Source organism: Mus caroli, chromosome 2 (assembly GCF_900094665.2).
Source record: "Mus caroli chromosome 2, CAROLI_EIJ_v1.1, whole genome shotgun sequence".
Classification (NCBI taxonomy): domain Eukaryota; kingdom Metazoa; phylum Chordata; class Mammalia; order Rodentia; family Muridae; genus Mus; species Mus caroli.
Window position 1 is genome coordinate 31527522 of NC_034571.1, and position 23399 is coordinate 31550920.

General features: G+C 53.2%; 1 protein-coding gene across 10 annotated transcripts in view; it reads left to right on the forward strand.

Annotated features, from left to right (window-relative positions):
- The window catches only part of Dab2ip (DAB2 interacting protein), a 175484-nt gene that overhangs the window by 83705 nt on the left and 68380 nt on the right, over positions 1–23399 (forward strand). For 9 of the 10 annotated variants that reach the window (XM_029484645.1, XM_029484669.1, XM_029484632.1 and 6 more), the window contains exons 2-3: positions 2943–3046; positions 20392–20525. In XM_029484645.1, the coding sequence (XP_029340505.1) occupies positions 2943–3046; positions 20392–20525 (238 nt within the window). Of the gene's footprint in view, positions 1–2942; positions 3180–20391; positions 20526–23399 lie in introns of all 10 variants that reach the window. The other variant, XM_029484689.1, reaches the window with a different exon arrangement.

The following is a 23399-nucleotide window of genomic DNA, read 5'->3' on the forward strand; positions in this document are numbered from 1 at the left end:
AGGACTCAGAGGTGACCGTGGAGTAAACTGTCCCAGAGTTCATAGGACATGTGCCTGATGTGGACAACACATGCCATTAGGAAGCACGTTAGGATCTTCGTCCAGGTGGAGAATGTGTGTGCTGCCACCGAGAATGAACAGGAGCCGGGGCTGGATTGGGGGAAGAGACTTGAAGGCAGACGGTGAGCGTGGGAAGAGATTTCCTAGGGAAACCTCCAGAAAGAGTGGGTGTCTCTCGACTGAGTAGCAGAGCATGGGGCGGGGAAAGTTTTAAGCAGAAACACAGCTAGGAGACATGGAGATGGCTGCCTGCCACCTGACTGGAGGAACTAGTCTGGCAGAGGTGGCCCAGGGCACGGCCTGCTTGCTCCTTGGCAAGGGCTCAGAAATAGACTGATGTAGTAGAGCGAGGGGCTAAGCTCTGTCCTTTCACACTACTGGGAACACCCCAATCAGGAGAGGAGGAAGTAGGTAGTGTGGGTAGGATGTTCCAGACCTTTGAGGCGCCTGAGTCTGTGAGCCCCTATATCCTGTGTCTACATACATCCCCTGTGATATATGTGTGGGAGGATCTATGTGACCGAATTTGTGTACACACATTTGCCAGGGAAGTCTCTTATCCCATGTCCCCGTGTGTCCCATGTGCCAGGGTGATCTTCCCTTTCTTCCTTAGGAGTCAACAGGTTTTTGCTAAACATCACACACACCAGGCTCCTTGTGGGTGCAGGGGCTGTAGAGGTGCAGTGTGGGCATTGGAAGTTGTGCCCCCACAGACACACACAGACACACACACACAGACACACAGACACACACACACACACACACACACACACACACGGCAATAATATTCCCAGACACAGTCATTTCCATAGAGCAGCAGCAAAATGACAGGCAGAGGTGTCACTAGGGAGCTCCTTCATGGCTGTCTGTCTGGTTGGTTAGGCTGGTGGGAGAATCTGGGAGAAGTCCTCTATGGGGGACCATAGAAGAGCAGGCAAAGAGATGGCAACTAAGGTCTGAGGGAGCAGGCAAGACGCAGCTGGGTTGAGCTGACTGAGGTCTTAAGAAGGCGAGTGCAGGCCTGGCTCAAATGTGTTCTCTGCTTTACCCTCAGACTGTCCCCTGAGTGTTACAAATCTGAGTGTTTCTTGACTTAGAAGCCCGGTGTGGTGGCTTTGAATTCCAGCACTTGGGAGGTAGAGACAGGTGGATCTCTGAGTTTCGAGGCAATCCTGGATTACAGAGTGAGTTCCAGGACAACCAGGGCTACACAGAGAAACCCTGTCTTCGGTGAGGAGATGAGAGGATGAGAGCAGGGAGAAGCAGCCATGGAGGCTGTAGACTCACCCCCTTCTCCTCAGCGTTGTGCAGCCACTACCACCTCAGCCCTTTACTGTCTCATCCAGCAGGCCTCCCACTTCTAAAGTGTCTGGAAAGGAAGGCCCAAATTAGAAGACAGAGGTCCCAGATTATCTTAGTTGGTGGGACCGTGGAGGCAGGCTGCCCAGAGTTCCATCAAGTATGACATTCTAGGAAGAGGCTCGTTGATCTGCACACACAACTGCAAGCTTAAGTCCAGACTCCGGAGCCTTTAAAATACACTTGTGAGGGGCTGGAGAGATGGCTCAGTGATTGAGAACAGAGATCCCTGTTTCTGTTCCCAGCACCCACATGGTAGCTTACAATTCCAGTTTGTCTTTAATTCCAGTTCCAGGGGATCCAATGCCTCTCCTGGCCTTGATGGGTGCCGGACACACGTGTGGTACACATACATACAATGCAGGCAAAGCATCTATGACATACAACAAAGATAACGAAATATTTTTTTGAATTGTCATAAAAATCCAGCACTTGGGAGATGGAGAAGGGTCAGGAGTTAAAGGTCATCTTTAGCTTCATGGCAAATTCAAGGTCAGCCAGGGCTACGTGAAATCCTGTCTCAAAATAGAATTGTAGTAAATGCATGCAATTTGCCATTTCTCTCTGTGTCTCTGCCCTTCTGTCCGTCTGTCTATCTGTCTCTCTTGCTCTTCCCTCTTTTGCTCTTTCTCTCTCTGTCCCTTTCTCCCTTCCTCCCCTCCCCCTCGTGTGTGTGTGTGTGTGTGTGTGTGTGTGTGTGTGTGTGTGTGCATGCGTGCGTGCATGTTCTGGTGTCTTCCTTGATCACTTTTGGAGGCCAGGGCTCTCACTGACCTTGGAGCTGGCTATAGCCTGACCAGCAAACTTCTGGGTCCTTCTGTCTTTGCCTTCTCAGCACCAGGATTACAAGGGCACCTGGCATTCTGTGGGCACTGGGGATCTGAACTTAGGTTCTCACGCTTGTGCATCAAGCACACTGCCAACTGAGCATCGCCTCAGCTTCGTTTAAACTCTCTTCAGTGTACAAATGTGCACTCGTTCGGCTTTCCGTCTGTAAACCCTTTCCATCTTCCTCAACAGAAACCCTACACCATGCAGCCCAACCCCCATCTTCCCAACAGTCCTGGGCAGCTCACCTTTGACCCAGTCTCTGGCTATGAATTTGACTATTGTGGGTATTTCTCATTGTTGCACTAGAGGGTCTTTGCCCTTTGGTTTCTGGCTTCTGTCACTTGGCATGATGTTTTCTGGGTTCATCCATATCATGTAAATGATGTTTTAAGGTGTTCATAGATCACCCGGAATGGGCAAATGCACTGTGTGTGCCCTGTGCCTGTTGGGAGTAGCGCTGCTGTCAGCATTTCATACAGATGTAGCATTTCATACAGATGTTTAAATCTGGTCTTCTGATCCTTTTGTGTATATAGTAGTTAACTGCCTGGGTAGTTTAGGGGTACACACTGCTACCCTTCTCCACAGTGACTACAGTGTCTGTTGTGCAGTCCTAGGAAGTGGGTGGTGGCAGAAGCTACAGTCTCTCAGAGCTTTTGAATGTGCTCACCTTCCCTCTCCTTCTTTGACAGAGTCGCCCCAAGAAAGGCCGGGCTCCCGGCGGAGCCTTCCCGGCAGCATGTCAGAGAAAAACCCCAGCATGGAGCCCTCGGCTTCAACCCCGTTCCGGGTCACGGTAACTATCTCTGCGTCACCACCGCCACTGCCACCACCATCACCACCTCGCCCTGCGGGGCTGTTCTGCGACCCCGCACCCCCCTTCCTGGAGCCTCATGGACCGGGAGAACATCCAGCCTCCCTTGCTCTAGGTATCCAATCCCTTGGCAGCTCCCTGCTCCCTGGGGGCCACAGGGGGCCCCATTCTTTGAGGGAGGGGGCAGGTAGAGGAAAGAGCCTAAGGGGCACCAGAGCTGGGAGAGGAGGCTGGATTGGAGCTGTCTGGCATGTGCACACAATGTACCCTCCACCCTTCTTTTGGTATCTTTTATAGAACAGTCTAGGGCATGTCATAATTTGATTCTGTGTTGATGGGAAGGAGAGGAATTCTGTATTCTCCAGGTGATGCTGCCTTAAAATGGACTCACACAGAACACATGTACCATAGCATAGCTGTTCAGTTGAGACAGCCGGCATGCACACCTCTCTCTTTTTTGAAACCTAAATGAGGGCTGGGGAGATGGCTCAGCCAATAAGGTTCTTCCTTTGAAAACATAATAATGTAAGTTCAATCCCTAGATCCTGTGTTTAAAATGAAGTTGCAGGTGCTGTGGCAGGAATGTGTAATCACAGAGATGGGAAAGAGAGACAGGCAGGCCCTGGGGCTCGCTGGCCGGACAGCCTAGTCTACTTTGTGAGATCTGTGTCGGTGGCTGCCTCAAAACATGTGGATGGCACCCTGAAGAATGGCACCTGGAATTGTGCCTCTACACAAGTGCCCACTCCTGTGCATGTGCATCTGTATGCTCATCTATGGACATGTGGGTTTGCGTGCATTTGTGTACCCCAAAACCTAAGTGACTTTGCAGGAGTGGACCTCAGAGACCCCCTTCCTTTCTTTCCTTTTCTCCCTCAGACAGGAGTCCCTGGCTGGTCCCGAACTCATAGAGACCCACCCACCTCTGCCTGTGAGAGCTAGGATTAAAGGTGTGCCCTGCTAGGCGCAGCTCCGTGTATTCTTGTTCTCTGCATTTACACTCAAGCACACATTTGCACAGACCTCCTTACACAGCAGATGTGATGGTTCAGTGCTGTGGCAGGCACCTGGCACTGGGTAAAGCATACATTCTGTGTTCTCCAGGGATCTCCAGTCTGCATCCATTTATCCATCCATCCAGCCAGCCAGCCAGCCAGTCAGCCAGCCAGCCAGCAAGGCTTCCCTTGTGCTTGCTCTGGGCCAGGCACCATTCTAGGGATGGGCAAAGGGTCAGAGTGCCCCAAGCCAGTGTGCGGTGTGCAGACTTCTGAAGAACCCACAGTTTTGAGTTGGTGTCACTAGGGGTGACGTGGTCTCAAGGGGATTTTATTTATTTATTTATTTATTTATTTATTTGATAGGATCACATGTAGCCCAGGCTGACCTCAGATATTATATATCGCAGATAGTGGCCTTGGACTCCTGATTCTTTTGTCTCTACTATCTGAGTGCAAGCATTACAGGTGTGTCCATGACATTTGGGCTTTGAGGTGATGTTTGAGCTAGAGGACAGATGATGAGGTGCCAGCCAGTCTTGTGGCAGGTAGGCAGACAGGCAGAAGGATACTAGGTGGAGGAGAGAGACACGGAAAGAACACAGGCCTGGCTGTCATTATGTGACTCGGGGGCTCCAGGGGAGCTGACTTGAACTGTCCCTAGAGGGTAGGAGAGGTGTCCTAAGCTCAGAAGGGTCAGTGGAAACTGGCTAGGTCGGCAGGAGTGGTGGTAGTGGATGCAGCAAAGGTGTGAATTGACATCGCACTGCTGCTGCTGCGGAGTCTGGTCATAGGGGTTAGAGTAACTGGGTAGGAGGTGAGGCTGGGCCAGGAGGAGCTTTGGCTACCAGACTGAAAGGATAGGGCCTTCCCCAGGGCTACCCATCCTCCTGCTTCTGTGTATGGTATAAAACTAGGTTCTGGGGTCCTTTCAGGATTGCAGGACCTGGGTATGTACATTTTGATACCCTTCCATAAGAGGTCATGCAGAGTGAGGGCTGAGGGTTAGCCTCTGGCAGGGAGGGCCTAGCTAGGGTCATACTCCTAGATGTACCCAGCTGCTTTCTGGGGGGCTCTACAAAGATGAGATCATTACTGTCGTTGGAGCAGAAGGTAGATGTTCCTCTTTGAATACAAAGGCTTCGGTGGGCCGGGAGAATCTCTGGGGGCCTTGGAACAATGATTGGGATTACTGTGGTCCTGCCACTGATGGAGTACACACTGTGTGGCTGGCACTATTCCCGCTGTCCTGAACCACCAGCTTTGTAATACTTCAGGCAGCCCTGTTGTTGATCGCTTCAGTACAGAGGGGGAAACTGAGGCTCGTGGGGTAAGTCATCACTCAAGCTCAGACTGATGAATAGGACCCAGGTGTGTCTGACCCCAGGGCTTGAGTGTGGCTTCCTAGGACTGGGAATGTGACTGTCGTGTGTCCTGCCAGTTCCTCTGTTTGTGGCTCCAGCATGCACACCACCATACCTTCGTGCTGCTGTAATCCGTGGCTTGGTAATTGCCAGCTGGGATTGGCGGTTTTCCTGCTGTGTCTTCACTGTTTCCCTGGGCAGAAGCCACCTGAGGGTGGAAGTCAGTGCCAGCCTGTGAGCCTGCAGCTCCCAGGAATGCACTCAGGCTGCTGCGCTCAGGTGGTTGGCAGGGTGCAGAGCACGTTCCTGAGCCATTTGTCTACCTACCCTCTAGCCACTCTGTGCTGTGTCACTAAGTGTTGCCATTTCACATACTGAGGAAAGCAGGGTTCAGGGTCGGTATCTTTGTCACATAGCCCTTGACTTATCAGGTACTGATAGGGCTGTTGGCCAGGTCAGGGTCTTGTCCTTAGGCACTTTGGTCCTTTGGCTCTGTGTAGCCATTAAAGACAGGGCTGTGAGTGGAGACTCTCTTGGCCTGGGGCTGGATGAACTGAAGTGCTTGGATACAAGAGCTGGATTCAAATCCTAGCACTTCTGAGCTATGATGTGACCGGGTTAGCCACCCAGCCTCTTAGAATCTCTATCAGTAAAGTGTGAACCAACAACCTGGCCCTGCAGCAGGTACTTAGCTGATGGGATGCACTCTGACCAACCACATCCATCCATTGGATCCACAGTCCCAACTGGGTTTCTCTTTCCGACTCTGGATTAGTACTAGGGCACAGAAGATATGGCATTTGGGGTATCGGGAGGAGAGCCTCCTCACCCCATTCCTGAACACTTATTTTCTCCGGCCTTGGCATCCTCAGCTCCAGCTTGCAGCTGCTCCCTGTAGACCCCGAGGGAGCCTGGGGAACATGGTTTTGCCTGGGGGAGGCAGGTGAGATACCACAGGCTGTAATGAACCTGCCACTGTTGCTGCCATTGCAAACCTGGGTGACAGGATGTCACCATCTTTCACAGAAGGTGCCCTGTGGGAGATTGTGTGTCAGAGTCGAAGGTCTCAAGGACTGGCAGAGGACTGGATCTGACAGAGGTCCCACCCAGCTGAGAGTGGATCTCCAGTTTGGGTTGTGTGTCCCCTCCCAGGGTTCTCACTCGTTCTGTGAGGGGCTATCCCCACGGCTGTTTCATAGCACATAGGTGGCTAAGTGGGACATGGGTGATAGCCTCTTAGAGTGTGGGGCTAGAGAGATCCTCGGTCTTTTTCTTTGTGTGAAATGAAGATGATGGCCCTGTGCTTAATATTCTAATGTGGCTTCAAGGTCTGGTGCCAGCTTTGTGACTTGAGCGAGTTGCAGGTCCTCCCTGTTCTCCTACGTGGCTTCCACTCTCAGCTGCAGTGAGCAGGGGCTGTGGCTCCCCAGGGGACCTGGGATAAAGAGCCCATGGGGAAGGGGCTGAGAGTAGGTGACCACAGTGGCCTGTTTCTCTCTGGGAGGTGTTTGGGATTCCCACCCAGGTCTGCCTTTTCTGTACTGGGAAGGGGGAAGACAAAGATGAAAGGCCATGTAGGTGGTGAGGCCTGGATTTGCAGGTGGAGGGTCAACCCAAGCCCTCCTGGGCCACAGTCTCCTAGTGTGTTCCCAGGAATCAGGCTGACCAGAGACAAGGAAATGCTGATAGCTGTGGTTCCCTGGAAGGCCCGTTGGCCATTTCCATCTCTCGGTATGGGCTCAGTCCGTCCTCCTTCCTCTGTCCACCTAGGCATTGACCTTGAGCAGTCAGGCAGGGTTGGGGTGGGAGGTGGCAGAGGGTCTAGGAAACGAAACTTGGCAGCCAGTTGATCCCTCCTTGGGAAGTTGAAAGTGGAGACTTTGAAGGTTCGGCTGAAATTAGATCTCAGGGCTATATTTTGTGAGATAGAGAAGTGTCAGAGAGGAAGGCTGGGGCGGGGCGGGGGGGGGTGTGCTGCAGAAGCTGCAGATAAACTCAGCACTGTGTTGAGCATGGATGCTTCTAGAAGCAGGTCTTCTTGGTTCACTTTCACTAGTGTTGGGCTGTGCATAAACTGTGTTTCTGATTCAGGGACGGTTCCTGGGGTGCTGTGGGAACCCAGAATGAAGGCTCTCTGGCTGAAAGAAGATGGGAGAATTCTTACAGTGGGGACCTTTATGACTGGGTTTTAAGGGACATGCAGGAGTTTCTCAACAAAAGAGACAATAGTTAGAGGAAGATCGACCCAAACAGGAACAAACCAATGGTCCCCAGTGACGTGCTGGAAGCAGGAAGAAAAAGCTGAGGGAGAAGAAACATGAGGGGCGATAGTGGGAGCACAGAAGCCTTTGTACTTTGTACCCACTTGGGGTACCCACTTGAGGTTTTCAGCTGTTCTGTCCTCTCCCTACCGTAGTCTCCCCATGTGTGAACAGGCGTGTAGAAGGTGGGTGAGGTGGCCGAAGGGTCTACCATTCTGGCCATGTGTGCCTTCTGCAGGAGGAGGCCCTTTTCTAGAGAGGGAATGTTTTAGGTAGGTTTTGGTCAGACCACCAGATGCAGGAGTTGTTCAGGATGTGCAGGTCTAGGGGGCAGCAACAGTCTCCTGGCTGAATGAACAGGGAGCCCAGGACCATGAGGCAGACCAGACTCTTGGGATGTGTGCTCAGGCAGGGAGTTAGGGTGCCATTCAGGATGGGTTAAAGGATCAAGCCAACTGCTACTCTTATCTAAGCCTTGATCCCTGAGCTTACACGTCCTTGTGGGAGTCTGCTTGGTCAGTTACAGGAAGCACTAGCCCAGCCTGGGCAGCTTGGATAGGGACATGGAGAGGAAAGAAAGGAAACAAGCACAGCTCTGCACGCCTTCATTGCAGCTCTAGAACCTTCCAGAGTGTCCCTTGGTCTCTGCTGGGCCCTCCCTTATGACCATGAGGGTGTAAAGACTGCTTCTTGGGCTGTGTCACAGGCTCCTTACATGCTTTTTCATTCGGGGTGGCATTCTGGGTTCAGTGAAGGGGAGGTAGAATGGTGTGAGGCTTTTCCTCTCGACCTGTGCTCCAGGGAGACAGTGCTGATGTCTCCCCACAGAGCACCCGGGAGGGCCACTGCTCCCCTCTGTGGGTAAGTCACCTGTCTCCAGACCTCTTTCTTCATCTCCAAACAGGGCAGCAGTGAGGAGGGCTCCAAAGCCTGCGGGTAGGCCGTTAGCCGGTGTTTAACCCTGCTGCTTGTGTTTCAGGGTCCACCCTTCCCATACTTTGCCCAGAACCCCAGGTAGTGGGGCCTATTTCTCCCCCTTCACACTGTCCCTTACTGCCCCAAAGCAACAGCATCCCTGATAGAGCTCTGAGGTGCAGCTGGGACCAGGAGTTGGAGAGAGGTGAGTGAGTGAGAGGCTTAGGAAACCAGAGCTAGTGTTCTAAGTAGCATGGGTAGAGCTGGCCAGTCTGCAGGCTGTTTTCTCACCAGCGGGGGGCAGCAGAGGGCAGCGAGTGGACATCTGGGTGGCTCTTAGTGAGAGCTGAGGTCTTCGTTTGTACCCCTGACCACAGTGAGCCATTAAGTTATGGAGGCTGCAGGATGATCTGTGGTGACAGTAACACTGGTCAGGGGACATCCGGTTGACCAATGACAGTTGGGGCTGGCTGAGCTGGCTTGGCCCGATTTCTTCAGAGAGCTGGATCTCTACTGTGACCCTTGGGGTCATTGGAGGACCAAGGTTTGGGGCTACAGCAGGCTTGTATCAGGAGAGGCTCAGGGTGAGAGGCTAGTATGTGACCTGACAGGTAGGGTTAGGGCCCTGCAGTCACCAGGCTGGGGCTACTAAATGGTTAGACCCTGCCATACTGAACCGCCTAGAGGTTCCTTGGGCCCCTTGTTAGCTTCTCCACTACTTTGGAAGGGAATACGGGGGCATTCCAGGTGAGGTAGATGGTGGGTCAGGTCCTCTGCACGGGGTTCCAAGCTCAGCATGGCTGACTATACTGACTGTGTGGTAGAGAATCATAAACCTGTTCTTGGCAGGTCCGTGAGGCAGACTGCAGTGGTGTTCATTTCCTCCTTACAGTTCCAGGCCACGCACACTTTGCTTTCTAAGATGACTACATTGAGCAGAGGGAAGGGCCCGCTAAAGCTCCTCCCTCCAGCACTTGGATGTGGAAGGAGTCATGGACCTTAATGGCTTGCCTGTGGCCAGTCTGTGCTAGCCAGTATCATTTTTTAGTGCCCTCCTTATGGATGAGGAATGACAGACTCAGAGAGGGGGCACACTGTGCTGGGTTACACAGTTAGTAAGGGTCGGAGCTGACATCGGAATCCATGCTCCCCTCTCCCACTTTCCCTTGCTCAGCACAGGGGCAGCAGGTGCCTGAGAGATTATTTTTTTGTACCCAACCTGTGGTCCTGCAGGCCCTATCCCCTTCCTGGATCAGGAGCCTGGACAGAGGTAAGGTTCAGATGCTGCCTCCTGTTTCCACTTTCTTGCTCTCTGTGTGTATGTGTTTGTGTGTGTGTGTGCACATGTGTGTATCCATTAGTGTTTGTGTGTGTGCACATGTTGGTTGACTTTGAGGTCCCTTCTCAGCTTCTCTCCCTCTCTCTCCCTCTCTCCCCTCACTTTCTCTCCCTGAGACACAGGCTCTCTCACTATTAGCCTAGAGTTCACTGGTGTCTAGGTTCACTGGCCAATGAGCCCTGGGGATTTCTCTCTCTCTACTTTTCCAGCATGTGCCACTGACTTTTTTTTTTCTTCCTCCCATGGCTCCTAGGGATTAGATTTAGGTTCTCATCCTTGTGGGGCATATACGTTACTGACAGGCGTCTCCCAAGCCCCTTCTTTTTTTTAGACAGACCTTGGGCTCCTGGTCTTCTGCCTCCCCTCTTAAGTGCTAAGAGGACAGGCATACACCATCATGCCTGGCTTATACCATGCTGGGAATCAAGCTTAAGACTGTGTGTAGGCTGGGCCAGCACTGTACCACTGAACCACATCGCCCTCTATCCCTCATTCCCTCACATTTTCCTGCTGTGAAAACAAAGTGATCACATGGCACTGGGGTTGGATTACAGATGTAATTACATGCGAGTTCTTGGGCAGGAATTGTTTCTGAAGCCAGGAGGCCTTCTGTGGAGGTGGCAGATACTGACATCTGTTTCATACACAAGTCTAACATCTCGATGAATAAACTGCCTCTGGATTGCTTAGAGAACATCTTAGGGGAGCCACGCCCCTCCCCCGCCCTAGTGCCTTAGATGGCCTGTAGTGGGAGTGGGTGGCTCCATTTCTCTCTCCAGCCTGGCATCCGGGCATCCAGGGCCTCGCAGGACTGCCTCAGCCTCTGACTTCGGACTGTTTGATCTTTTTGCCACCTTTCCATCCCTTGCTTTGGTCTTCCTGGGCAGACATTCTCTCCCCAGCTCCAGGATGTGTCCTCATGTCCTTCCTCTCTTCCACTCTGTCACTAACGATTCACTACGTGCCTCTCTTCCACCAGCTGATCATGACCTTCTCAAGGGCAGGACTGGCATCTGATTCTTTGGAATCCTCAGCTCCTGCTGTGGGCACCTGCTAGGGGCTGGTGGAGTGAAGGGGAGTTGGGGGGGCATCAGGGAGCAAATTAATTAGATGGGGATGAAGTGAGCCCTTCCTTCTATGTCTGCGGCTACTGTGACTACCAACTCTGAGATGAAAGGTCTAGCTGGCCAACCAGCTCCTAGGAGCCCCAGAAGAACACCAGCCCTTGCCTAGACTTTGTTTCTGCCTCTGATCCTTCTGAGGCCACAACTCCCAGGTCAGTGCAACCTGCAACTGCCAGATTGTGGGAGGACAATTGCCTGTGGTGCCATCTCCAAGTGTGTCTGTTTTCCTAGTGAAAAGGCATGTAGCCACTCGGGGTGCTGCTGCCCTTGCAGTTTGGCTTTCTTGCCGCTCAAGTCAGAGATCCCCTGGGATGTTCCCCATTGGTTAGCACTTCTCCCTGCCTTGCTCCAGGGCTAGCCCAGACTGTTGGGTGTTTGGGAGGCTAGGATTATCTGACCATCTTTGGGTTAGCCACTGCTCTCAAAAGGTCTCTTTCATTTGTTATCACAGCAAATGAATTTCCACTGGTATGGGGGGGGGGGGAGCAAAAGACCTGGTGGAAGCTTCCTGAATTGCCTGTGCGGGTCAGCTCCTGTTATGTGGTTACATGGGTATGAGAATGGGGGGTCCCGCCCACTCTGCTGGGTGACTCTGCCAAGAGCATTTGCTCACCCAGAAGGGGGAAGGACTGTGAGTCCCTAGACCACCAGCCTGGCCATGGGATCTTAGCCCTGAGGCTGGAGGACCAGGTTGAGAGGCTAATGCAAGGGGAGGTACCCTGGTAGGATGGTGTTCCTGAAACTCTAGCCTAGGGTCTGCCTAGAAATGTGGCTCTCAGGCTTCCAAGCCACTTGAATGTTAAAGCCAGTGTCCACAGCTTGGGGCTTTATAGGACAGCGAGTCACTCCCTGACTGCTCTCTGTTGTCATAGCAGTGCCTGACACCTGAGAGAGGCCTGTCTGATTTCTGTACATGGATGTTTGCTCGGGCCTGGGGAGGGGGAGCAGGGGTGGGGTGAGTATCAGAGGGTCATGCTTATGTAGCCTTTCTGAGTCCTGTGTCATCCCCACCCCTTCTCCAGGCTGTTAGGTTTCTTAAGGGACCCTTGCCTTGCATATCCTCATGACATGTCCCTTCTCCAGGGTGGGTTGGTGGTGTGGAACTTGGAGGCCAGGAGGCTCTGCAGCCTTGGCAGGGGTCTATAGGAGCAGGAAGACTCACTGCTGTGCCTGTCCCACACCATATCCTGAGCCCAGAGTCTGCCTGCACTACCATTATGGCTGCTCTCAGTAGACCTGTCTGTATCTCATTGACGTCTCAAAAGCTGTCTCCTCTGGTAAGCCCACCAGAATACCCCTAAGTGGGATTCCTTAAAAAGTCTTCTTTTGTATCACAGATACTAAGTCACTTGCCAGGCTGCTGCGGCCCCTGTTCTGCGGCTTCGGCAGCCCAGTGTGGATAGGAGGCATTTAAACACATTCATTTGTGGGTAGAAGTGTCTACAGAGGAACCTGACTAAGACTTAGGGCATCGGGGAGGCCCAGCCTGGGCGGAGGGACCTAGAAGGAGGAACTGGATTCCCCAAGCAAAAGGGGACTTTAATTTCAGGAAGCCCTTTGAAGTCTTTGCTGGTCAGAGGAAGCAATAAGAGCAGGTCTGGGAAAGTGGTATCGATGGTGAGGACAGTAGGCAATAGTTACTCTCCCCCTTTACTGACCAGGGGGCAGCCATGACAGCCAGCCACTGGCTTAGGCAGTGTAGCTCTTGAAGGGTATTGTGCCCTCCTTGCTTCTTCAGGAAGACGGTGGTGAATGTCGGATGTTCTTGTGGCTGTGCCATGTGGGGACTTCCAAGTGTGCTAAGTTTTAGGACAGAAAGACATGTTTGGGGCAGGGGTTTGTTGCTCTTGACAAAGATGCAAGACCCTGACAGCCATATGTCTAGGGATGATAAAGAAGAATAAACAGGGTGTGCACAGAGACACCTCCAAAGTGAAGCTTCCCACTCAGGGCAGCGGGAAGATGGTGCTGGCAGACTTAACCTTGGGCTTTGGGGTCATTGTCTTTCTTGGCTGTGATTGGCGTTTGTGCCAATTTGTTTGTGGCTGTCTGTTAACAAGCGTGTGTGTGTGTGTGTGTGTGTGTGTGTGTGAGTCTGTGTGAGTGTATATGTGAATGTGAATGTCTGTGTGTGTGTCTGTGTGAGTGTCTGTGTGAATGTGTGTGTGTGCTGGTTGTCAGTGCTTGTGTGTACATACATGTGCATCTGTGAGCCTGGTGCTACTGAGGAGATGTTTTGCTTGCCTTCTTTTGTAGGTGTACCTTTTGTGTGGGCATCGTTGGCATGTCTGTCCTTGAACAGGAATATGGTTTCAGCCTTGTATATTTCTCCATGTGAGAATGTGTTTATGTGCAGTTTTCTGACCAGGATGTTTGTTTGAGACAGGGTCTCATTTCAGTAGCCGAGGCTGGCCTCCACCTCAGGATCCTCTGCACTTCTTCTAGTGTGCCAGTAGTCTTGGACACTCAGTATTTTAAGACAAGAGTTTATCCTTGAATGTCCCAGCCTCTTTTGGGAGACCTCATGGCCTACGGTCCTGTTCTTGTGTGGACTATGAAGGATTTTCATGTTTAAGGGAATACTGTCATGTGTCAGAGGCGGATCTGTGGCATAACGTGGCCCACAAGTGGGTGGCCATCAGAAAGGCACCAACTGTTGATCCCAGCTTAAATGCCTCTTCCTTTTCACCTGCCACCATGCCATCATTTCATTAGTGAGTCACTCCCTAGCTTGGATCACCTTTGATGGTGGAGGAGGACCGGAGGAGTGGCACATCTGAAGGACATGGCAAAGCCAGAACATGCTTTGGTACTTAGTGCCAAGCCTGGGAGAGCCAGGCAACCCAGCCGGTCACTGATCTTAACTTCACAGACTTGGCAGGTGCCAGCCCTGAGAAACGCTCATGCTCACTCCCCCAGCTCCACGTGTTCTCCATGGGAAGACTGAGGCTTGGAAAAGGACAGCCACCGGGGAGAGTCTGGAAGCTTGGTGCTGAAGCTTGGTTATTCTAGACAAGTTTGGCCACCTTCTGGGCCTTGAGTGTCTTGTTTGTAACATGTGGGTCTATTGATCTCACCTATGCACCTAGGAAATAAGTGTCTTGCCATCCCAGCGCCTGTCCCAGCCTGCCTGCCTGCCTGTGTGCCCAGCAACTCTCCTCTCCTGGGGCTGAGAGGTAGCTGTATCTGTCTGGGATCTTCCCCTACCTTATCTGTCTTGCTTACTTAGATGTGTTCTTGGCATTCAGACAGAGCCCAGAAATGGTATTGAGAGAGATGTCTGTGAAAACAGCTTCGCTTCCTGAAGCTTCCCTGTTAGGGTTTGAACTTTTAAAACTGGCATGGGTAGGACATGGGTCCACCCAGTGTGAATCCATGGAGTTCTGCCTGCATCCTGAGCAGTCTTAGTGTCCCAGGGTGAACAGATAAAGGGAGGCAGAGGTCGGCCAGGCCATTTGCACATTTTCAGTGGCCAGTCTGCAGGAGGGGGAGAAGGCGACGAAGGTTGGCCTGGGTGGAAGGTGAATGACTGGATAGATGGATGCTGAGGCTAGGAGAATGTTGCCCTTGACTGAATATTTGCTGTCTATTAGGCCTGGGTCCAGTACTTCACACTGTAGGAGATATAGCAGGTTGGAGTCCCTTGGTGACAAGGAGCTTCCAGGGTGGTGTGGCATGCACACTTGCGGTTCTCCAAAGGACAGTGCATGGGAGGATGGGATGGTCAAGAAGCTCTGAGCCTTCAAGTCACTTGTGAATCCTGCGTGTAGAGCTGTGTATGAGCTGTCTTTATAAGAAAGGAGGGCCCCACTCTGCCCACCCCACATTCCAGAACTCTCCTAGTCCTAGCTCTGCCGCATAACAACCTAGCCACTTGGAGCAAGCATCTTAATCTCTTCTAGCTTCCACTTCCCACTCTGAAACTGAAGCCCACACTCCCCCAAGGACTCTTAGCAGAGGCCTTGAGCTTCCTAGGCTGGCTCCCTCCCTGCTGAGCATTGCGCTCTGCGTTTTCACGGACAGAGCAACTTGGCAAAACAGGAGCTTGCTCAATAACTCATCATTTATCCTCCTCCTCCTCAACACTTGGAATTGATTGAAATGGGTGAATGAAGAAATCACGCATCTGGAATTCTGAAAGGGTCTGAGTGATGCTGGAGAGCTTTCCAGAGAAGAGCAGGGGTGGGCCAGATGTTAAGACAGAATGGCTCCAACTGAGGTAGAGGGTTGGGGGTGGGGGGGTGCCTGACAACTCATCCTTACAGCCAGACCACTCTGGTCTGCCCTGGGTCTTGGCCAGTGGTAAAGTGGGGACCAGCTGGGAGTGGTTATGTCCTTTTAGGTGGGGGGCATTCACAAAGAAGGCAGAGGCAAGAACTAGTAAGCAGCAGCCTGGTATAAAGCCCTGGGGCCTTAGTTGAGCCCAGTGCACAGGCACAGCTGCCTGCTGTGTTAATGGGGCCAGTGCCCCACGGGGTGGAGCCGACTCTGTCCTGGTGTCTGGTGTCTGGTGGTTGGACTGTCAGGCTGCCTGCTGCGCTTTACATTTCAGTCCCTGCTCCCTGGATGAAAGCTCAGGCCTCACCTGAGCAGCCTAGCAGCCCTGTGGCTGCACACTGTGCACATTGGGAGTCTCTGACGTTGCTTCAGAAGAGAGCACTAAAAGGGTTCAAAACTTCTAAACTGGATGTTACTCTGTGGCTCCAGGGTCATATTGCAAGCAGCTTCATTCATGGCCCTGTCCTCACTGCTAGGCAGCCTGCAGACTCCTCAGAGGCCCAGGTAGACTCCTACGTCTATTGGTCACCCACACCTTGGGACAGTTGGCTGTGTACTTGAGCCAGTCTCAGTACTAGTGACAATAAAGCATGTGGTTGCTTAAGTATTTGCTGACTTACCCTAATACCTAGCAACAATCCTTTCCTTCATCTCGTAAAGCAGCTTCCATCGTTAGCCTGTGTTACAGATAGGATACCGAGGCTCAGAAAGGGCGTGACGTTTGTACACAGGTTGTCTGATTTAGGATTGGAATCCAGATCAGACATGGTGTTGCATGCCTATAATCCCAGCACATGGAAGGAGATAAAAGGATTAGGAGTTTTGAGGCCAGCCTGGGCTACATGAAACCATGTCTCATAACCCCCCCCCCCCTTGGGGAAAAAAAACGATCCCAGAAAGTAAGTGTGAAGGTGCTATTCCCGTAATCCTACAGTTCAGGAGGCTGAGGGCCTCCACATGAGTTCAGGGCCAGCTTGGGCTACATGCTGAGACCCTTCTCAGGAAACAAATGAACAAAGAGATTTGAACCCAGGCACTTAGAAAAAGCCTGAGGTGCCCCAGGGGAGGATTAGAAAGGACAGATCCCTTGTGTGTAAGGAGAAAGAACATGTGAGAACGCAGACTCTGTGTGTGTGTGTGTGTGTGTGTGTGTGTGTGTGTGTGTATGGGGGCGGGCAGATAAAGGAGAGATTATGGAGTAGTTATTGAAAGCATGTCTAACCCTCACAGATGAGCTAGCCCTGGCATATGCTATTACAAGCTGCAGATTTTAAAATGAAACCTTTGTATTTGAGTGGGTTCCTTGTGCGGATAAATTTGGCTTTTGTTGGATATTCTGTTCTACACCCCAAACCTAAACTCTGTTCAGCTTTATGTGTCCTATCTAACACTCTCTGCATGTCTCTCCCCAGCTCACTTCACAGTGAGGTGACAAGCCTTGCCCACCAACCCTGAGACTAACTGAGGCCTGGTACAGCTCAGTTTGAGGCCTATGTGTGCCTGCTTGCACCTCTCGGCTCTTAGCCACTGGCTGTCAGTATGCTCCAACACAGCCCAAAAGTGGCTATCAGGAACTCCGTTCTACTGAAAGAAGGAACTGTTGGCTTTTTGAGGCAGGGTCTCACTACATGGCCCTGGTTGGCCAGGGACTCAAAATGTAGATCAGGCTGACCTGAAACTTACAAAGATTTGCTAACTTCTGCCCCTGGAATGTTGGGATCAATGTGCCACAACTTGTAGCTAGAAGGAACAGGAACCTTGTCTGGTGCCACTTGGTTAAAGGTTGGCTTAGGTCTTTGTTTTCTTCTCAATGCTGGCATCAAACTCTGCAGCTATCGCTCTATCCTGAGCCACCTCCCACCCTTTGCCTCGGGTCTAGCATAACTTCCTGGCTTGAAGACCAACCAGCCACTCCTCGTGAATTCTGGCTGTAGCTGATCCCAGGCAGGGACAAGAGACAAGGCTTGTCTCCTTTCATCCAGGGCCAGGGACTAACCACCTGACTCCCTAGCCCTGTGAAGGACAGTAAACTGTGAATCTGGGCAGAGCACAGGGGTGCAGCTTGGGGCCTTTGATCTTGGGAAAACCCCTTTGTCACCCTCGGTAATACAGCTTGTTGGCCATGAGGCCATGGCCTCATCCAGCTAGGATGAGGGGTGTTTATTATATGTGGGACTCTGAGCTGGGATACAAGGTCTGTAGGGCTGATTGTGGTACGGTGGGGATTAACAGGGGTTCTCAATGGTTCCTTGAGGAATCTCCCCATGGCCTCTTGAAAATGTAGACAACACTGGTCGCCCTGTCCTGTCACCCTATAGTGTCCATAGCTGTTGTGGCCCCACTGTCTAGTGTACCAAACTCTTGGAGTACTGATCTCCAAGGTCATTGCAGCTTGGGTCAGGGGAGGTAGCAGGTAGCATTGATTTTCAAAAGGAAGTTACAGATGTCTGTCATCTGGTATTTGAGCCTGGTGAGGAGAAATGCCGGAATGCTGGAAAGTGGCAAGAGTCCAACCCCTTCTTCTAGAGGGAGAATAGTCCTCCTCCTCCTCCTCTTCTTCCTCCTCCTCTTTCTCCTCCTCCTCCCCCTCCTTTACTCAGAAATAGGATCAAACTGACAATATTGCTATGGAATGGGCTCCACAACCTGTGAAATGGGCTATATGGTTCTTTGTACCCTAGAGTGCAATCTGTTCAAAAATCCAAGCCTGCTGGGAGACTCCTCAGGAAGGGCTGAGTTGGGAGAGCCCAGGATTTACATGGAGGTGTAGGCCCCTGCCTGCCTGCTGTCTCCTAGCAGCTTTGACCTCCCTTAGTCTGCATTGCCTTGCCTGTGGATTACACCTTTGGAGAAGGGTCCCTCCAATCTACCCCTTAAATCAAGAGGTTTTATTTTGCTGCACAGCATTTGAAAACCTGGATGTGGCCGGGCGTGGTGTCGCACGCCTTTAATCCCAGCACTCGGGAGGCAGAGGCAGGGGGATTTCTGAGTTCGAGGCCAGCCTGGTCTACAGAGTGAGTTCCAGGACAGCCAGGACTACACAGAGAAATCCTGTCTTGAAACAAAACAAAACAAAACAAAACAGAAAACCTGGATGTGGGTACAGGTGTATTTGGACACTACTACCTGGGAAGGTCTTTGGGTGAGGTGACATTTTAGTTGGCCTAGAAGGACATGTGGAATGCTGACAGGTGACAACAGGAACAGGTCAGCGATGGATGGGAGAGGTTGAGGAGGAAGGAAATGTAGAGGGGAAAGGGCAGGAGGAGGGATAGCTTGGGCATTGTAAAAGAGGGTGTGTCCTGTGGGAACAGCTCTGGCAATAGCTCTCAGAGCTGGGTGTCCTTGGAGGATAACCTCATCTCTCTGCAAATAACGTTTGCAGATAAGGGTTTTCTGGTGTTTTCTCTGTGTGCTGGTGACATAAGAGGATTTATTCAGCCCATTTTTGAGGTTGTCATGTCCAAGAGGTGGTGCTGCAGCACCTGACCTTCTATCAGCCCCACCCCTCCTACGATGGAAAAACTTCGAAATTCAGATCACAATGACACCAATTTCAAAATAAGTTAACACCCCTTTATGTCTGTCCTTGGGTCACCCAGAATCAAGGCCGAGTGGCTGGCTTCCAGCACCCCTTCTGTACAAGCCTTCCTCAGGGAGTTCCAGTTCTCAGCCCTTCTCCCTCAAGGCGCCTGCAGATTCTGAGCCCAGTGTCTTAGAATTCCTAATGCTAGGATTAGGAGAGAGCATGACAAAGTAACATGATGAGGAAAGGGTTTATTCAGTTCACACTTCCATATCTTAGTTCATTATTGGAGGAAGACAGGATAGGAATTCAAACAAGGTGGGAACCTGGAGGCAGGAGCTGATGCAGAAGCCATGGAGGGATGCTGCTTACTGGCTTGATCCCCTTGGCTTGCTCAGCTTGCTTTCTTATAGAACTTGGGACTACCAGCCCAGGAGTGGCCTCACTCACAATAGGTTTGTCCTTACACATCGATCCTTAAATAAGAAAATGCTCTACAGCTGGATCATATGGAGGCATTTTCTTAATTGGGAGTTTTTCCTCTCAAATGACTTACCTGTATCAAGTTTACATAAAACTAGCCAGCTCTCCCAATAAGACTCAGCTGTGGCCCCTTGAGCCCCACATCTACTCATCATCTGTCAAGTGTGTTCTGTCCAACCTGCAGGTACTGAGGCCTGGCTCCTCACCTGCCTCTTCATTAGTCCAGAAGCTCTGAGTGGGGTGAGGTGGTGAGCTGGGAATGGCTGGTGAATCCATGCATGATCTGAGACAGGTGTCCCAAAATTGCACTCAGCAAACCCTTCAACACCTTGGGCCCCTCCTTAAGGGGTCACTAGAAGATCCTGTACCTATGGGGATTATTTTTTTTTGGGGGGGGGGGTGGTTCCAAGTGTTTCAGCCTCCATCCTGACATCCAGCCATTGTCTGTCCGCCTTAGGGGTCTAGATGGTCAGAGTGCTAGTAGGCGCGCTGGCCGTTTGGAGGACCTGCTTTCCCAGCCTTAGTTTCTTTCCTTCATCTGAGTAACCGCTCCTGTCAGTCCCCCGACGGGGCGGGGTGTGAGGAATCCTCCTGGAGGTTGGGGGGTGTGGCCTGGTTGCGGAGGAAGGTGAGGTGAGGGGCTGCTGGTGGAGCAAGCCACTCAACCCGCGCAACCCCCCTCCAGCCTTGCCGCCCTTCCCTCTCAGCGTCGGGGTGGGGGGGAGTGGGGGGTGGTGGGGGGGAGTGGGCTCGGGTATCCTCGGCCACGGTCGGAGGCACTCGGCTGTGTCGCCATGGCAACGGCGGCTTAGGGGCGGGGGCGACGTGGCGGGCTGGGCCGGCCGGCGGGCGGCGCGGGGTGGGCTGGGCCGCGCTGCGCGGGCCCGGCCGTCGGCGCTCGGTCGGCGGGCGGGCGGCGGCGCGGGCCGCGAGCTGCTGGGGCCGAGCCCGGCCCGCCGTGGGCCGCGAGGGTGCGGGTCCCGGCCCGCCGCCGCCGCGCTAACCCCGCCTCCCCTTCCCCCTCTTGTCGCCCCGCGCGCAGGGCTTCCTCAGCCGCCGCCTCAAGGGCTCCATCAAGCGCACCAAGAGCCAGCCCAAACTGGACCGCAACCACAGCTTCCGCCACATCCTGCCGGGGTTCCGGAGCGCATCCGCCGCCGCCGCGGACAATGAGAGGTGAGCCCGTCGCCGCCCCGGCTGCGCCCGGAGGGCGCGGGGACAAAGCCGGAGCCGGGCAGGGCACGCTCCCGCGGGAGTGACGCCTCGCCAGCCTCCGGGAACTCCGGGAACGGGGCCCCCGTCGTGCTGGGGGACCGGGACTGCACCCTTCGTTGCTTTCACCGGCTGCACCTAGGAGGGTGCTGGAGGTCCGGGGTGAGGCCGAGCAGCAAGTGCCCTCTCGGGCATGTGGGGTCCTGCCTCGTCTGGCCGAGGTGGGCATTGTTTTCCGAGCGGTGCTGTGCCTGGAGGTAGGGACGGAAGTGGTGCCTCCACCCTCAGGACCCATCCCCGGCCTACCGAGTCCCTCGCTGTCCGATACAAAAGGCATTTTCGGCTGGGTTTTGCCCAGACCCGGCAGCGCTCGTGGCGCGGAAAAGGGTGAACATCTGGAGGGGAGGAGCAGGGGGCTGGGCCGCTTAGGGGGCACATCTGCGCTAAGTAGGGCACGTGCTCCGCTGGGGGCTGGGGCGAACCGAGCAGGCAGTGGCCAGGCGCTCGGTTGATGGGCATAACCTAAGACCCGGGAAAATGGGCCTTCCCCCTACAGTCTGGGCAGCTGCTCCCCTTCTTTACCTCCCGCTCCCAGGGGTGTCTTCTGTTCCCTGCTTCCTTCTGGGCAAGCTGAGAGCAGGTGTGGAAATTCCAGGGGGAGGTGGCTTGTGGGGCGGAGGGGAGGGGAGGAGGTTGTTGAGCCTGCTTTGGAGTCACTGGCAACGTGCAGGCTTCAGCTCGCAAGGGCAAGCCATCCTGTCCGTGCGGGGGCACTGGGCGGGCACAGCCTCTGGGGCCCTGGTTCGCCTCCTTGAGTCGTGTCAGCCACAGGCACCTTTCCACTTAGGCACAAGCAGTGATGGATTCCTGTGCCAGTTAGAACGTGTCGTGGAGGTGAAGGAGCCAGTAGGCTCCAAGGAGCCTTTTCAGCATTCAGCCCCAACATCTTAGGCTCCTGGCATCTGCCTTCCCAGGTCTGTGTCCCTTTTACCATTGGCGAGTTGGCACTTCTTGTGTGGGAGGCACAGGTTGAATGATAATGTCTTTCCTTTCCTCCTTGGTTCCAGCAAGCAAGGAATCCAAGTTATCCTAACTCCTGCCCAAGGTGGTGTGACGTTTAACTGACACCTAACATCTACCCAGGGCACCCCTCCCACATCCCAATTAGAACCACTAGACCTTCCATCAGCCTAGAGCTGTTCTTCAGTGCATCCCCACCACTGTCTGCACCTGGCTTCCCGCCCCGGCTGCCAAGCCCAGTCTAAGGCAGGACCCCCCACCCCCACCCTTTCACTGATGGCTATGGTGCCCCAGGGGACCAGGCGTTCCCTGGTAGCAAGATGCATCCAGGCCAGAGCTCGGTGCTGGGTGCAGCCACTGCGTCTTTGAAAATCTCCATTCCCATCTTTGTTATTATTGTCTGTCTGGGCGGCAGGCCACCCGGTTTGCTGCCTTCCTCTCCTCTCCGGCCCCCACCTCCGGCTGTCTCCCCCAAAGAACATGCCCTTCTCTGCGCTTTCCCTGGCAGGGGTCCGGACCCTCTGTTCTCGCATGCGGGGGCTTGTGTACGTACCCCATTTTGTGTGCATGTGGCAGTTGTCCGGGAGCAGGAGAGAAAGCAGGCAGCCCGGGTCTCTGAGTGTGTCTGCCCTCTTGAGAGCAAGCGGCATGCATGTCGTGTTTACCTTCCACCGCTGGGAAGCCGGCACCAAAAAGCCAGCAGTTGCTTGGCTAGCAACCCTAGTCAGAGTCGGGGCTTCGCTAGGATGACCTCAGAAACATCCTGTGCAGCCTGGTCTCAGGTTAGCTGTGTTACATGGAGGGGGTAGGGGGAGTCGGGTTTGAGAGAAACTACAAATCCATTTCTGGAAATGTGGACGGCTGCAAGAGGAGCTGAATGTCATTGGCAGTGGTGTGGAATTGTCTTTTTAAAATTTTCTGTAAACAATCTGTCCTAGTGGCCTCTCTGGCACCGGAAGGGAGCCCAGATTTCCCTCGAACAGTCAGGCAGACTGGGTGTGAATCCCTCTACCCAGTCTAGAAGCTGGGTTTTGCCAGGACTGGGGTCTTGTTTTGTTGCTTTGTTCAGGAATTGATCTGCTGGTTACTGTTGGGTGAGTGGGCAGATGTTTCTCTGGGGCAGTTCTGGAGTCATTATTCTTGGGAGTTGAGTGACATCAACTGTGGTGAATCCACCCCCACCCTCTAATTTCATGATCAAACCTGGGTGAGTGGACAGTGCCTCTTCATTCTTGTGGGTGTTGTGCTGCCCAAGTGCAGTAGAAGGAACAGAGCAAGGAGAGGTTGAGCCCCCTCTCCAGGCTCTCCCACTGACTGCCATGCCTCTCCTGGGATAAATACAGAGACACCAAGCAGAGAGTGGGTGGAGGGCAAGGATGGAGAGGGGTTAGGGGCTTCCAGGTTGCTACCCTCCCATGGAGATGAGCAGTTTAGGACTATCTGGTTATTCCTGTGAATGTAACTGGGTGAATCTGTCTGGTTTGTATGACTGCTAAAGAGGTGTTGTTGCATGTTAGACTGTGCGCTCTGTGACTGCTGCGTTGGACAGGTGGTTTTTTTGTTCTGGAATCCTCCACCCAGAGTCTGGAAACCAGGTGGTTCTGTGCTGGAATCTTTGGGAATCTTGGGAAGGAAGTCTGCCCTAGGTGTGGGCTGTTACTGTTTGGTTGTGAGGCTTGGGTCATGCCATCAGGGACTTGAGGGCTCAGGGCTACAGGACAGGTTTGAGCCTTTCTACTTGTTCTACTGAAAATGGCTCCAGGGGAGGGTCCTAACCGGTCTCCGTGACCCCCGGGCCTCTTCTTTGGAGGCTTTGGC